The 16,741-nt window shown below is 47.8% G+C and overlaps 1 protein-coding gene and 1 long non-coding RNA gene across 3 annotated transcripts in view; both read right to left on the reverse strand.

Annotated features, from left to right (window-relative positions):
- Positions 1-12,204, reverse strand: part of LOC125465390 (uncharacterized) — a 55,775-nt gene extending 43,571 nt beyond the window's left edge. The window contains exon 1 of the long non-coding RNA XR_007250232.2: positions 12,075-12,204. This is a non-coding gene — a long non-coding RNA (uncharacterized LOC125465390). The remainder of the gene's footprint in view (positions 1-12,074) is intronic.
- Positions 12,205-13,773: 1,569 nt separating this feature from the next.
- Positions 13,774-16,741, reverse strand: part of sapcd2 (suppressor APC domain containing 2) — a 28,918-nt gene continuing 25,950 nt past the window's right edge. Inside the window, exon 7 of one of the 2 annotated variants that reach the window (XM_048558808.2) lies at positions 13,774-14,550. In XM_048558808.2, the coding sequence (XP_048414765.2) occupies positions 14,422-14,550 (129 nt within the window). In that variant the 3' untranslated portion in view covers positions 13,774-14,421. The other variant, XM_059638214.1, reaches the window with a different exon arrangement.

Consider the following 16,741-nt stretch of genomic DNA (forward strand, 5'->3'; position numbering starts at 1 on the left):
TATATGAACAGAAAGGCTTTAGAGGGATGTGGGCTAAATGCTGGCCAACGGGACTGCATTCGCTTAGGATATCTGGTCAGCATGTACAAGTTGAACCAAAGGGTGTGTTTCCATGCTATACATCTCTATTATTCTATAAGGTTATACCTCTTCAACCTCCTATGCTCCCGGGGAGAAGGTGCCAGCTTATCCAGCCTCGCTTTATAACTCAAACCCTCCCTTCCCACAACATCCTGATAAGCCTCCTCCAGACCCTCTATCTTTCTTATATCAGGGCAATCAGACACAGAATCCCAAAAATGGCCTCATCAACATACTGTACAACCTCAACATGACATCCCAACTCCTATACTCTATGATCTGAGCAATGAAAGCAAGTGTGTTAAATGCCTTCTGGACCACCCTGTCTGCCTGTGATGCAACTTTCAAAGAGCTATGTGCCTTCTGATGAAGGGTCTAGGCCCAATATGTCAGTTTTCCTGCTCCTAAGATGCTGTTTGGCCTGCTGTGTTCAACATCTACTGCTTCTCAACGCAAACATGACACACGGCTCTTCCTCCTTGGCCATGGAGGCAGTTTCACATCTACCTCACCCCTTTGCCCCAGATAAGCCTCTGATTTTGTTGCTCAGTCTGCCATTTTGCACCTGATGGGCTTTGGCAGGGTTGGCACCGAGAGGTGGTTTTGCTCGGGCTGGGGGAGGCGAGGGGCGAGGAGAGAGCAGCCTCAGAAGTTGGGGGCGAGCGTTTCGGACTCATGGAGGATTGTGAATCTTTGTGATTGTCCATCCCAGGGGGTTGGGGATGCCCCATGGTTCAGTAAATTTAAGACAGGGGCACACAGAGAATCTTGGTCTATCAGGGGGTTGAGGGACATGGGAGCGGATTGAGTTGAGGATTAGCCATTGTCAGAACAAGTGGAATTGGTCTGAGGGACTCGAACGGTCTTCTCCTGCTGTTTCTTGTGTTCTAGTTGATGTGTAAGATCTTGTCAAATGCCTTGTTAAAGCCCATTAGAACTTTCCAGTGACCTCATCAGAGCCTTCAGTTAGACACTCCCCCCTGACAAATCACACATAGATTTTCCAGGGTTAATCCGTTTCTTTTGAAATCACTGTAAGGACTCTCCCTCAGGAGCTCCCTCCTATTATTAGAACTAGTTAGGTTTTTATTGTCACGTTCCCCACACACTGCCCACCACCAGAGCCCAGCTCGCCAGCACCAAAGGCACACTCTGCACCCCAATGCTGGCGCCTCCAGGACTGAGGTCTCTCCAGAAGGTAAGTCAAACAAAACTAAACTAAAGAACATTTTAAAAGACAAAAAAAACACGAACAGAAAAGGAAGGAAACATTGAAGAACAGATGGAGTGGACAGCCCCCCTGGGTCAGAGCCTGGACACTGCCCACCTCAGCACCACCATCTTGCTAATCATACTCCTATTGCTGGGTTTTAGCTGACTGGGCCTGTAATTACACACACTCCCTTTTTAACCAATGGCATAACGGCACAGCCTGTTGTCAGGGAGATTTGGAAAATCACGATCGGATCCACCCGTGTGTTCCCACTTGTTGGTTGGATCCTGTGATCACTTCCTGAGATCTCTCCCTGCGATTGTTTGCAGCAATTGTTCAATTGGGTCAGCAGCTGTGATTGGCTGCTGTGTGCGGGATCGGTTCTGGGGGTATCCCTTGGAACTTCCCGCAGGTCTACCTGAAAGCAAAGGGTTAAAACAGATCAGCCGCAGTTGCCTCTCAGTATGATACAGCAGGCAGATTAATGGGAGCTATGTCAACTTGGCATCAGGCAGATAAAACATTCATGTTTTATTTATATTGCATAGTTTATTTGGGATTCAGGAGCTGAATATGAACCATGAATAGACATGTTCCTCTGAGTTGAATCTCTGCATATTGTCACTGCTCATGCTTCACAAAATCTCAATTAAACAGCCCGTAAAAGGACACATTGCTGAGGAACCCTGCACTGACAGATATCACATTGCCTGGTACTGCAACATTCATTAGCTGCTGGAGGTTAACAAACTGTCCTGGTATCCTTTAACCTGACAACAGGAGCACAATTCTGGAATTCGCAACTAACAGGGGAGTGCAGCAACTGTTACAGACCACACAGTGACAGCTTATTGGATGTACTGTGCCCACTTGGCAGGGGTAGAGTTCCTGAATTTTCACCTTCGCTCACCTACACCTGGTGCATCTCCCACTTCTCCTTTCCTCGTCTTCTCTGTCTCCATTTCCGTGGGCAGGGTGTTGACTGGACAATTGATTCCCACAACTTCACACCCTTCTTCCCGCAATGATGCCATGAAATTAAACAGGGGGAGACAGATTGCAGTAAAATCTCTCTTTGGGGAAAATGGTGACACTCGAATTCAATAAAACGACAAAAATACTGAATTAAAACCGAGTCTCGTGGTGACTGTTAAAACCGAACGGGTCCAGTCATCTCCTTTAGAGTGGGGAAACTGCTGTCATACTCTGGTCTGGCCCACATGTGACTCCAGACCCACAGCAATGTGGTTGACTTGAACGACCCTGTGTAGAGCCCACATCCAATAAATTCCGGGTGGAATTATCATGACCAGAGAGATGTCCCTTTCTTGGTGCAGGGCCAGCATTGCTTCGTTGCCTAAAAATGGGGAATCTCTGTTTGTTAAAGGACTGGTGTCCAGACTCCCTCCTCAGCACGGACTAGAAAATCTTCCCCAGGCCAGTTTCAACTCGCCTTGGTACCATGGTGGACCATGCGATCCACCCAGACCTGTCCTGGGTCAGACCATCCGCAACAAGAATCCCCCCCCCCCCCCCCCCCCCCCCGCCGCCCTACCCCAAACACCCTCAGTCCAAAACATTATTCCCAGAGGGCTGGCCTCTGGATTGCCTTTCTCTCCCTTGATCAGGAAAAGGTTTTTGACAGAGTGGGACACAAGTAGCAGCTTGAGGCTCTGAGATTTTGTGTTCGGAACACACCTTGTTGCTTGAATGTGACTTCTGCATTCAACCTCAGAGGGCACATTGACAGTGACCGGGTCCCTGAGGGGGCCCCTGTGCTTTGGGAGAGGGGTGCGTGAGGGCTCCCCACTGTGGGCCAGCTTTACTCTCTCTGCGTGGAGCCATTCTGTGCTTCTGGTGTAAGTAGCTTTGGCTGTAGAGGGAGCTTTACTCTGTATCTAACCCTGTGCTGTCCATGTCCTGGGAGTGTTTGATGGGGGACTGTATTCTGTTTCTAAGCCTTGTGGCTGTGTGTCAGAATTAAACCAGGCCTCGGTTTATGTTGTTGCTGTCCGATTCGACGTGAGTGCCAGTGACAAGGCCCACCCGGAGGTGGTGTGGAGGTGCGGGCCTTGCACTCTGCACTGCTCCCTGTAACAGCTAATTGATGCTGACTGTTTCACTTGGCTCTCAGAAGGCAGCCACATTGCTGTGTGTCTGGAGCCACATGTGGGCCAGACTGGGTAAGGACAGCAGATTTCCCACCCTGAATGGATATTGCTGGGTTGGTGCATTGAAGAGTTCAGCTCTCGCGAGGTAACACATTAAAATGCCCAGGCTTGTTTGTAAGTCTGTGACTCGGTCACCGTTCTGACACCAGAGGCTGACTGATTTCATTTCAGTAAATATTCCGTCCAGTGATGTGCAGGTTAGGGTGGAATGGCCCTGCTAACTTGCTCCATAATATCCAGGGATGTGTAGACTGGGTGGATCGGCCTTGGGAAATGCACGGTTACAGGGATAGGGTGGGAGGGGGGGTGGTGTTGGATCTGGGTGGGATGCTGTCTGAAGGGTCAGCGTGGACTCAATGGGCCAAATGGCCTCTATCTCTCCTGTAGACATTCTGCGATTCAGCCTGTGCCCACTGCTTTGACTGGATGATGACAGTGCTATCCGAAGATTGGGGAATTCCCTCAATAAGATGCCGTGGGGACGGAGAGAGGAGTGCAGTATTTCAGATTCCAGCTTCTCGGTGTGAGAGCTGGGCCCAAAGCAGCGCCTAGTTTCCCAGAATCATCGATCCAGTTGAATTGACACAGTCACCTTCCTGTGGATTGTCGCAATGTCTTTCGTCTCCCAGCAACTGTCACCATATTTCAAAGTGAATTGACTGGAGCTTTAGGGAGTCTCTAGGCAACATGTTGTGTCAATGTTCCATTCTGCTGCCCTGCTGGACTGAGCGTGAGGGAAGGAGCTGGAGGGAGCCAGGCTGGTGTGAGCAGTACACGGAGATCTGTTTCCAGCTCAGTTAGCAAGTGGCCAAGGAGGGGCAAAGGCAGGGTGAGGAAGGTCCCTGCGGTGATAGGCTTCAGGAGTTATCCACCTTTATCAAACTCCATCTGGGCACGCCATAGAGCAGAGACAAAACAGCAAAGTCCCTTTTAGCTCACAACGGGCAGTGGGCTGGCACAGAGAGGCAACAAATCCTGGCCTGGAGATTCCACCCAGACATTCGGTTGGACAGGAGTCAATCGCAAAGTTCCAGATCAGTGTGGTGCGTGAGTTGGTCATCACTTTACGCTGAGTCCCTGCGATTTGTTTGTTTTTGCAGCTTCTTGATTAGCCCTGACACAGCGCCCAACGTCTCAGGACACCCCGGGGCTAATAGTGAGTTCCCACAGGAAACATCGCAGACTAGAGCAGGTTCAACATGAGCTAGAACCACTTGACACCCCTCTGTGTCCTTCATCTGCCCAAAACCTGTTGGTCTTCCAGAGCAAGGAGTTGGCCCCGACTGAGTGTTGCAGACTGGCACATTCCAAGGCCCAGGACTATGTGCTGAGGGACACACTAAAGCTTGGGGCAGCTGCTGCAAAGGGGCAGTGGAGGAAGACCACTGTCTGAGGTCTTCCTGCCAAAGGACAATGTGAATCCATTCAGTTATAGGACCCTCCCAGTGACTCAGATATATGGAAATATAGTCATGCAAAATTAAGAAATGCCTTGTTTTGTTTGCTGGGTGGAGTCAAAATCCAATGTTTGTTTCTTCGTACGCTCCCATACACAACTGAACTGCTTTGGTGACTGCGTATATAAAGATATTTTTATGAATAAAGTATATTTTTGAAATTAAAGAGAATTCTTACTGTGGAACAGGGAATGTCCTGTTGCTGGGATTGCGTCCTTTTGGGGCGAGGCTATTTCTCTGATTGTTGCAAGGGAGACCCAGATATTCCATCTGCACTGAAAGCCCAGGCTGGAGCTCTCTGGAAAACAACATTGTGCAGACACCACAAGTCAAACACACAGATACAATGGGCTATAAGCATTCAGCTTATTAATGAAAGCTCACATCTGTGTGATTGTATTACACAGGATTTTGGACAGCATTCTAGCATTCTGAGTGACATACCAGTTCATCAGTCACTCCTACAGAAACTGAGCATTGCTTAATAAAGCTTTTCATTTTGTCAAAGCTTTTCATCATGCCCTCATCAGGACACTCCACAACAATATCAGTTCCAGGGGGAGAACCAACAGCCTGAGGAGAGAGCACTGTTTGATTGGTCGAAGTGTTGCCATGGAGAATGCACCAGTTAGGGAAATATAAAAACATAGACGTAGATATCAGTCAGTACCCGCTAATTGTTGGGTATTATGTAGCCATAGAGTCATAGAGCTGTGCAGCACGGAAGCAGACCTTTCGGTCCAACATGTCCACACTGACCAGATACTCTAAATGGATCTAGTCCATTTGCCAGCGTTTGGCCCATATCCCTCTAAAACCTTCCCATTCATTTAGCCATCCAGATGTGTAGAGGAAGCTTTACTCTGTATCTAACCCCGTGCTGTCCCTGTCCTGGGACAGTTTGATGGGGAACAGTGTAGAGGGATCTTTACTCTGTATCTAACCCCGTGCTGTCTCTGTCCTAGCAGGGTTCAATGGGACAGCGTGGATGGACCTTTACTCCGTATCTAATCCGGTTTAATGTACATTTACATCTTTATGGTCATTTGTGGAACAGCGAAGCTCGATTAACAGCACTCTCTTCAAACCTGAGTTTTGGCAATGCATTCCCTCCTCCCAAGAATGGCATTGCTGCTTGCGCTCGATGGCCTGAATGGACTCTATCTGCACTGTGATGTCTCAATGAGATTATAATGTCTGCAGCACTGAAAGCAGAGGGTGTGCAATGCAGCAGTGCTGTAAGGTCTGGCTGCAGCGGAATGGGTGAGAGTGTCCGATGAGTGGGGGGCGGGGGGTGAGTGGGAAGGGTGGAGGGTGACTGGCAGGCCCCTGTGTTGACCCAAACACTGAGCAGTATGGAGTGCCTAGTGCTCCAGCCCTTGTCCTGCTTAGGCCCAGAAAGCTGAGCCAATGGGGATAGGCAGGGGAGAGGTAACTGAAGGGATCTGAAAACAAGTGAAGGTGATCTCAGACTGGGGCCAGGAGTAAAGCAATTGTATCATGAGGCAGGAGGTGGGAATGTGTGCCAGCTGACTGAGGTGCCAGGTTGGTGGTGAGGAAGATGCCGAGATGGTTCGGTGTGATTTGGACAGGATGAGCAAGTGGGCAAGTGCATGTCAGATGAAATATAATGTGGACAAATGTGAAGTTATCCACTATGTTAGCCAAAACAGGAAAGTAAATTATCATCTGTATGTCAATAGATTGTGATGGGGGCGGAGATGCAATGAGACCTGGGTGACCTTGTTCACCAGTCGCCGAGGGTCAGCAACCAGTGAAGAGAGCGAATGGTACGTTAGTGTTCACAACGAGAGGATTTGAGTTCAGGAATTGGGATGTCCTGCTGCACTTGTACAGGGCATTGGTGAGACCACACCTGAAATAGTGTGGTCACACTGGTCTTGTCCGAGGAAGAATGCTCCAGTTACAGAGGGAGTGCAACAAAGGCTTTCCAGTTAGATTCCTGGGACAGCAGGACTGACATCTGACGAGAAGTTGAGTTGTTCTAGAATTATATTCACTGGGGTTTAGAAGAATGATGGGAATCGCATACAAACCTATAAAAGTCTAAGAGTTCTTGACAGGGTGGGTAATCCTAATGACCAGGGTATCCAGAACCAGGAGTCAGTGTTTCAGGATAAGGGCAAGGCTATTCATCTCTTCAAGCCATTCAATAAGATCACATCCGTCATCCAGCTCAGTCCCTCATTCCTGCTTTCTCCCCACACTCTTTGATCCATTTAGCCCCAAGAACTATGTCTAACTCCATCTTGGAAGAATTCAATGTTTTGGCTTCAATTGCTTTCTGTGACACCGAATTCCGCCAGCTCACCACTGAGTGAAGAAATTTCTTACTTATACAAAACTTTATTTATATAATTTGAGGCACCGGGAGGTCCAATAACTAAATGACCCACATTGTCCTTTGGCAGGAAGACCTCAGACAATGGTCTTTCCCCACTGCACCTTGGCAGCCCCAAGCTTCATGTCCCTCAGCACATAGTCCTAGACTTTGGAATGTGCCAATCTGCAACACTTGCTCAGGGTCAAGTCCTTGTTCTGGAAGACCAACACATTCCTGGCAGACCGAAGAGTGCCTTTCACTGAGCTGATGGTCCTCCAGGCAGCGGTGGTGTTTGCCTCGGTGTGCATCCTAGGGAAAAGACCATACAGCACACAGTCCTGCCTCATGGAGCTGCTCGGGATGAATCTCAACAAAAACCACTGAATATCTCTCCAGGCTTCCTTTGCAAAGGCTGATATCAATATCTTCAGATTCCTGCAGTTTTCTGTTTGCACTGACACTGTGAAGTTAATCCTGGCTCAGTGATACATTCACCTCATTTTAGGGAGGACTGGTTTGCAGCATTCACAATTACCGATTAGTCAAATCCCTCAGGCAGACAGAGAGCATCCCTGGGTGTGTTCCCTCAGCACTATCACTGTCTGATCTGTTAATTACCAATGGAACATAACATGTCTATTTTTCTCTAACTCAATCTGGTTCTCACTCACACACAAGCATTATGAACTGAGTCTTTGTGGTAATAACAAAGTGGGTAATCCTGTAAAGATACTGGGTTGTTTACACTGATCAACTCTCTCCCTGCAAGGATAACATCGAGAAAATCCCAAGAAAAGAATCTGCCACGTTCTGTAAACAAGGCCCATCTTCCATTGTCACTTCAAACTGGGTGTGTGCACAACTCAGAGAGCAGCACTGAGTATGAAACACCCAGGGATCCCCATCAGCTTCGCTGTGGTATCAGGGCCAGGAATCGGCATGGGGATCCCAGGATCAGAGGGAACAGGAACAGGGGAAATGTGGGCGGGGGAATCAGGAGAACAGGGATCGGGGGGCTGGGGAGAACAGGGATTGGGACGAACATGGATTGGGGGGGTTTGAAGGATCAGTGGACATGGATCAGGGATCAGGGGAACACATGTTGGGGGAACATGGAGTATGGGGATCAGGGATATCAGGGGTAACTGGAACCAGACAGACTGGAATCGGTGGGGGGTGGGGGAGGACCAGAGACCATGGGGATCCCCATTGACACAGTCTTGTTCATAAGCAAAACCTCTCCTTTCCCAGAATGCAATTGCGATAAACACAGAACCACCTTTACCCACATTCCTGTGGCAATTATTATCGAACATGGTGCTGGATTGTAACTCTGGGCAGTGCCCACCTCTATTTGAATTCTGTACCTGAGCACATTGCCCTTGTGTACTGAAGTACAGCCTACATCTCCCATGTCATAGAACATAGAACATAGAACATTACAGCACAGTACAGGCCCTTCGGCCCTTGATGTTGTGCCAACCTGTCATACCGATTTCAAGCCCATCTAACCTACACTATTCCATGTACGTCCATATGCTTATCCAATGATGACTTAAATGTACCTAAAGTTGGCGAATCTACTACCGTTGCAGGCAAAGAGTTCCATTCCCTTACTACTCTTCCCCATTTCGAATATGTCATAATCCCACATCATCTATCATTTGCAAATTGCAAGTAACCAGTGACTGGTTTTAGTACAGATTTACTTTTTAAGAGAAGCTGTATGATTAAACTCTTTTTCCCCAATAACCTGAAGACACTGACATTGCCATAACTTGGCACCTGTACAAGCACAGGCTGGAGCTGGAGGGCTCAGGGGCACACTCCTGGAAGCAGGAACCCTGGAGACAGTCACAGGGAAGACCTTGAAGGCAGGCATCCTGCCTGTCACAGTGCTTCAGCAGGGGCCGGTCTAGCATGGAGTACAGAATTAGGGCATATCTCCAGCAGAATGCAGTGTGTCTCCACTCCGGTCCAGCAGGGGACAGTGTTATTAATGCAGCGCAGTGGGGCTGGAGAGAGTGAGGAAGTCGTACTCCATTTATGCAGGGGACAGTGAGAATGTTATTCCCCTCCATCAGACATGATGTGATGTTAATCTATTCTGGCAGAAAGCGTTCTGAGATTACTCTACACTAGCAGATAGTCTTGCATCGTAGCTTTGACAGGTTGGCTCCTCTTTCAGTTGATGCTCTTGGTTTAAAAACCAAAAGAAATGCAGATGCTGTAATCAGGAGCTAAAACAGAAATTGGTAGAAAAGCTCAGCAGGTCCAGCAGCATGCGTGGAGGAAAAATTCAGACTTAACGTTTTGGGTCCGAGTCCAGAGTTCTTAGGAAGGGTCACCGGACCCAAAACATTAACTCTGATTTTTCTTCACAAATGCTGCCAAACCTACGGAGGTTTTCCAGCAATTTCTGTTTTTGTTCCTGTTCTTGGTATGCCCTCCTGCACTCTCCATTGAGCCAGGGTTGGTGGCTATAGAGAATATATCAGGATGAAATTGCAAATTAAGGTTGTAAATTTTCCTTATTTTTCTTTATTGTGTTTTATTATATTTTATAATAGCAGATACAATTGTTACATTGCTACTATCTTCATAAAAAAATTGCTGTTGCACATGTTTCTTGCTGTTGTCACACATTTCTGTAATGTCCAGAATATGGTGTTGAAAAGCTAGGACTTTGTAAATCTTTCAGAGATAGCAGGAACTGCAGACGCTGGAGAACCTGAGATAAGAAGGTGTGGAGCTGGATGGACACAGCAGGCCAAGCAGCATCAGAGGAGCAGGAAGGCTGACGTTTCAGGTCTTGAGGAAGGGTCTAGGAGCTTCCTAAGCCGGAAGCTCCTAGACCCTTCTTCAAGACCTGAAATGTCAGCCTTCCTGCTCCTCTGATGCTGCTTGGCCTGCTGTGTTCATCCAGCTCCACACCTTGTTATCTCTACTTCGTAAATGTTAATCTGTTCCAACAGGGGGCAGTGTTGACCCACAGCTGCAGCAGGGGTGAGAGCATTGCCAACAGGTGGCAGTGTCACATTCCAGTGCAACAAGGGACAGTGCCCCATCCCCATAAGAAGGATCTGCAGATGCTGGAAATCTGAAACAAAACCAGAAATTGCTGGGAATTATTTTGTTTTTGTTTATGATTTAAGCATCTGCAGTTCATTGGGTTTTTATTTTGCCCAGATATATTTTCTTTATAACATGCAAAACAATGTTTTTCACTGTACCTTGGTACATGTGATAACAATCCATCAAATTCAAGCTGTAAACAAGAAACAGGACAATTCTAGCCTGGCCAATTACTGTCCTATCAGCCTACTCTCAACCATCAGTAAAGTGGTAGAAGGAGTCATCAATAGTGCTATATCAGGCAGCAACCTATCAGCAATAAAATGCTCAGAGCCACTCAGCTCCAGACCTCATCCCAGCTTTTGTTCAAACAAGGACAAAACAGCTGAGTCCTAGAGGTGAGGTCAGGCATCAAAACTGTATTTCATTGAGTGTGGCATCAAGCAGGCCTGACAAAACTCGAAACAATGGATCCAAACTCTCTGCTGGTTGGAGTTATACCTGACACATAGGAAGGTGAAAAAATGTGAGGCTGGATGAACACAGCAGGCCAAGCAGCATCTCATGCTCCTGAGATGCTGCTTGGCCTGCTGTGTTCATCCAGCCTCACATTTTATTACATAGGAAGATGGTTGTGATTGTGGGAGGTCAGTCATTTCAGCTCCAGGGCATCTCTGCAGGAGTTCCTCAGGGTAGTGTCCTAGGCCCGATCAGTCTCAACTGCTTCATCAATGATCTTCCCTCCAACTTGAGGTCAGAAGTGGGGATGACTGCACAATGTTCAGCATAATTCATGACTCGTCACATACTGAAGCAGTCCATAAATGCAAAATTTGTAAAATAAGCAGGTATAGGCTGACAAATGGCAAGTAACATTTGTACTACACAAATGCCAAGCAATGACCATCTTCAGCCAATCTAATCACTGCCCCCTTGACATTTAATAGGGTTATTATCATCGAATCCCCCACTATAAACTCCCTGGGAGGTTACCATTGACCAGAAACGCAACTAGGCTCTCCACCTTATCATAACAGCTACAACAGCAGGTCAGATGCTAGGAATATTGTGGTGAGTAACTCACCTCCTGACTCTCAAAAGCCTGTCCAAGTCAGGTGGTGAGTCAGGCGTGTGATAGAATACTCCCCACTTGCCTGGAGGAGTGCAGACCCAACAACATTTTGGGGCGGCATGGTGGCTCGGCGGTTAGCACTGCAGCCTCACAGCTCCAGGGACCCAGGTTCGATTCTAGCCTCAGGCGACTGTGTGGAGTTTGCACGTTCTCCCCGTGTCTGTGTGGGTTTCCTTCGGGTGCTCCGGCTTCCTCCCACAGTCCAAAGATGTGCAGGCTAGTTGGATCGGCCATGCTAAATTGCCCATAGTGTTCAGGGCTGTGTGGGTTATAAGGGAATGGGTCTGGGTTGGATGCTTCAAGGGGCGGTGTGGACTTGTTGGGCCGAAGGGCCTGTTTCCACACTGTAGGGAATCTAATCTAATCACTCAAGAAGCTTGACGTCATCCAGGACAAAGCAGCCACTTGATTGACACCACATCTACAAGCCACCACTCCCTCTATCACTGATGTTTTGCAGCAGCAGTGTGTACTGTTTACAAGATGCACGGCAAAAATCCTCAGACAGCACCTTCCAACCCAATGACTCCCACCTAGAAGGACAAGGACAGCAGACACATAGGAATACTACCACCTGTAAGTTTCCCTGCAAGTCACTCACCATCCTGCCTTGGAGATACATCGCTGTTCCTTCACTGACGCTGGGTCACAATCCGGAACTTCCTGAACAGCATTGTGGGTAAACCTTCAGCACATGGATTGCAGCCATTCAGGAATGCAGCTCACCACTAGGGATGGGCAAAATAAATGCTGACCTGCCACATCCCATAGGACAGTACTGCATTCTGCACCTACACTGGGGTAGTGTTATCACACCATTCCAAGATGGGGTAGAGGTGCTATTGTCAACCAAGAGGTCGGAGAGTTGGAATCCCCTCCAGCAGGCAGCAATATCACACACAAATACAACAGAGGGCAGCACTGTACTCCTGGATAACAGGATGCAACATTGCACTTGGCCAGTGTTGATATCACACTTCAACAGGGGACAATATTGAACACTGGTACCCCAGCAGACAGTATTACATCCCCCTCCCACAAAACAGCAGTGTTGTCATGCCACTGCAGTAGTATCACACTCTGGTAAAATGAGAACAGTTTTACACTTTGCTCCAATGGGGGTCAGGTTGCCACACCTCTGTACCTCTATCTGCAGTCTTGCAGTCTACTGCCGCAGGGGGGGAAAGTTATTACACAGGTACAACAGAGAGCAAAGCTGTCATTCTGCTCCAGCATCAGGCAGTTTAACACGTCAATACAACAGGGACAGCTTGCGCTGGAGTGCAACACTGCCCCCTGTTGTATTTGTGTGACATTGCTGCACAATGCAGTACTGTCCTATGGGACGTGGGCATCATCAGCACGAGGGACCCACAGTATCCATTATGTCAGGATTGATAACATTACTGCCCTGTTTATCTGTTAGTAACTGGCCCATTCCCAGTCTACTGTGTCCCAAATGGAATCACCCAGGGAATTAGAAAAACAGCAGACCCAGACAGCTTTTAGCAGGGACAGTAGGAACTGCAGATGCTGGAGAATCTGAGATAACAAGGTGTAGAGCTGGATGAACACAGCAGGCCAAGCAGCATCAGAGGAACAGAAAGGCTGACATTTCAGGCATAGGCTAGGTTGCCAGGATTGGGAGGGATGAGATCACAGAGGGGTGGCCAGTTCAATAGTTACCTAGGAGTTAGAGCAAGGCTTTGGGCGGCACGGTGGCTCAGTGGTTAGCACTGCAGCCTCACAGCGCCAGGGACCCAGGTTCAATTCCAACTTTGGGTAACTGCGTGAAGTTTGCACATTCTCCCTGTGTCTGTGTGGGTTTCCTCCGGGTGGTCCAGTTTCCTCCCACAGTCCAAAAATGTGCAGGTTAAGTGGATTGGCCATGCTAAATTGACTGTAGTGTTCAGGGGTCTATAGATTAGGTGGGTTATAATGGGATGGGTCAGGGTGGAATGTTCCAAGGATCGGTGTGGACTTGTTGGGCTGAAGGGCCTAATTCCACACTGTTGAGATTCTGACTTTGATCCTCAAACATTTCCTGGGCAAGTGTTAAGCTGGAGTAGTTCAAACCTCTGGAATTCTGTAACATACAGCAACCGTTCAGTGGGTTACTGACATGGGGGGGGGGAAAAACGGCCATTGGAATTTCCAATGGTCTGAGAATTCCCTCGGAGTCTGCTGTGCTGAGAATCCTGCATTATATTGACCCACACACGTGGAAACAACAATCTGGCCATGGGAATATCCAGACCTACAGACTCCAATATTTCACACAGACACACACAGCAGCACTAGAAAAAAGTCACTTTATTAAAAAACAGAGAACACAGCAGCCGTATCCAACTGAGAGAATGTTGGAGGATTTGTCCAGTACCTTTCTCAGGCAGTACCAACTGTAATAAAACGTAAACTTAAACTCAGGGGGAGTGGGAGGAGTGCACTGAGACTGCCCTCACATCTCCTGCCAAGCCCCCATACTTGGGGGAGAGGGAGGGAGAGAGAGGGAGAGAGAGAGAGGGAGAGGGAGAGAGGGAGAGGGAGAGAGAGAGAGAGAGAGAGAGAGAGAGAGAGAGAGAGAGAGAGAGAGAGAGAGAGAGACATTTCCAATCACAGTAAAAGTAAACAATGTTCGCGATGCACACAGGCACAGAGGGGGTTAGATATGACCTGCTGACCCAAGAATGAGATATTGCCAGACTGACTGAGTATGGCGACAGCGTTGCTGGTCTGAATGAGGATGGGACAGCAATGCAAACCACCTGTAAAGTGCTGCCTGCTACCAGACAGTGCCTGAGCACCTACACAGAGCAGGGACTGAGCTGGAGTGAGGGGGGTTCAAGTGTTGTTGGAGTGATCAGAGCAGACAGCCGGTTTGTGACAGCGGGATCTCTGTGCCAGGGAACAGAGGAGACCTGTCTCAGTTAGACATCACTAGCTGTAGATCAGATGAAAGTGGAATCGAGCTGGCTGTTGTCATGATGGCTGTGGGAGCGAGCGGTGAAGAGCTGTTTTATCAGGGCCACCTTCTCCTGTTCCAACTGGGTAATGCGATCACTCTTCTCACTAACCTCCTGCAACAACATAATCATTAGAACTGAGTGCCCCAGCTTGCTGACTGCAGACCAGGTCTGCAGTATCCCCTTCGCCAGGGTCAGATCCACACCACAGGCCTTAGCCCCAGCCAGTCTGCATAACATATTGTCACCCCCTCAGCCATTCCTCCCTTACCTCACGCTCCCTCAGTAACCGAGCGACCCCACGCCACGCTCCCTACTTAGCGGATAAATTACGAGGGGAGCTGGAAAATCATAGACTTAGATTTATCGTGGGTAAATGTTTCATCAGGGCAGAGTGCCTGAACATTTACTGAAGTACATTCCTCTCGAGAAAACTGGTCTGACTTTACAAAATGGTAACTCTTATCCACTGAAGCCAACTGAATGTTTTGAGGAGGTAATTAACGTGATTAGTGAGGGGATACCTGCATGTATGAACGTTGTTTTTTTGAACTTCCAGAAGACATTCTAGAAGTTCTCTTATAAGAGACTGTGAACTCAAAATTGAGAGCATGTGCACCTGGGGGTAACTGGTTTGGAGGTAGGAGGCTAATGGGAATGTACTGATTGGCAGGATGGGGTTAAGGATGCCCTCTAGCATCCTGTATGGGACTGCAGACTTCACTGGATGGATTGATACTCTTGGATATCAGAGTGCACAGGCACATAACAAAAATTGCTGACAAAAGACAACTGGGTTTCACAGTAATTACTGTCACTGGAATATTGCAAAGGGGGGAATGAGCTGTCGTGAGTGAGATTGAGTGAGAAAGATTGAGTGAGTGGCTCTGACTGTGGAGACAGAGTTCAGTGTGAGCTCATCCATTTTGGTGGCAAGGAAGGGAATTTTATCGGGGGTGGGGGGGAGAAGCTCAGAGCTGTGGGCGAGCAGACATTTATGGGTCTGAGTGCGGAAATCACTAAAAACAAGTGAGCAGGTACAAACCAGAGTGAGAAAGGTGAATGGATGAGAATACAATGGGCTGGAATAGAAACACTGGAAGCTGCGTTCCAGTCACAGAATTAAAAGTTTTGGCACAGATCTGTGCCTCGGGTTGTGAGTGAGGTTGTTGACTTGCTCGCTGGACTGGTTTGTTCTTGTTCAGATGTTTCATCGCCGTGCTAGGTGACATCATCAGTAAGTCTCCAAAGAAGCGATATTATTGTACTCCACTTGGAATTTATACAGTTTGGTCCATTATGGTAAGTAGTGTCATTTCTGGTTTTAATCAGTATGGGTTTGTATATGGGCTCCAATTCTGTATGTTCATTGATTGCAGTTCTGGTGGAGGACCATGCCTTTAGGAATTCCTATGTAGTCTATGTTTGGCTTGGGCTTCTATGGTTACCTTGTCCCAGTTAAACTGATGGCCTTCATTGTCTGACTGTACTGATATTAAGGAGAGTTTGTCGTGCCATTTTGCTGCGAACTGATGTTCGTGTATCCTGATGGCTAGTTTCCTTCCTGTCTGTCTGATGTATTTGTGGCAGTTGTTGCATGGTATTTTGTAAATCATGTTGGTTCTGCATGTTGTGGGAATGGAACCTTTAATCCTTGTAAGTATTTGTCATAGAGTGGCTGTGGGCTTGTGGGCCCCATGATTCCGAGTGGTCTTAGGAGTCTTGTCAATTCTGATATGTTCTTGATGTAGGGCAGTGTGGCCAGTGTGTAAGGGAATACTGTCCTCCTGTTGTTGTCTGTTTAATCGGTATCTGTGAATGAAGTTGTGAGGATGTCAGTTAATAGTGAGCATTTTGTGTAGCAGCAAAACGGCATGATGAACTCTCCTTCATATCTGTACACTCAGACATTGAAGTTTAACTGGGACAAGGTATTTGACCCCATATACAAACCCATTCAGAACAAAACCGAAAATGACACTACTTACCAGAACGGACCAAACAGTGTAAATTCCAAAGAGTAGAATAACATCGCTTCATCAGAGGCTCCACTGATGATGTCAACTAGCATGGCAACAAAATGTCTGAACAAGTACAAGCAGCTCAGTGAGCAAGTCAACAACCTCAGCTATAGAGTTACAGCCATAAATAGCAAATCCCTTACACCTTCTTAATCATGTTATACAGCTGTCCTGCTACCTTAAGGTAGACCGACGGACATAGAAACCAAGGTCCCCCTGATCCTCAGCGCTTCCCAGAGCCTTGTCGTTCATCATTCCCCTGCCTTGTTTGTCCTACCCAAGTG

This window comes from Stegostoma tigrinum, chromosome 29, assembly GCF_030684315.1.
Source record: "Stegostoma tigrinum isolate sSteTig4 chromosome 29, sSteTig4.hap1, whole genome shotgun sequence".
Classification (NCBI taxonomy): domain Eukaryota; kingdom Metazoa; phylum Chordata; class Chondrichthyes; order Orectolobiformes; family Stegostomatidae; genus Stegostoma; species Stegostoma tigrinum.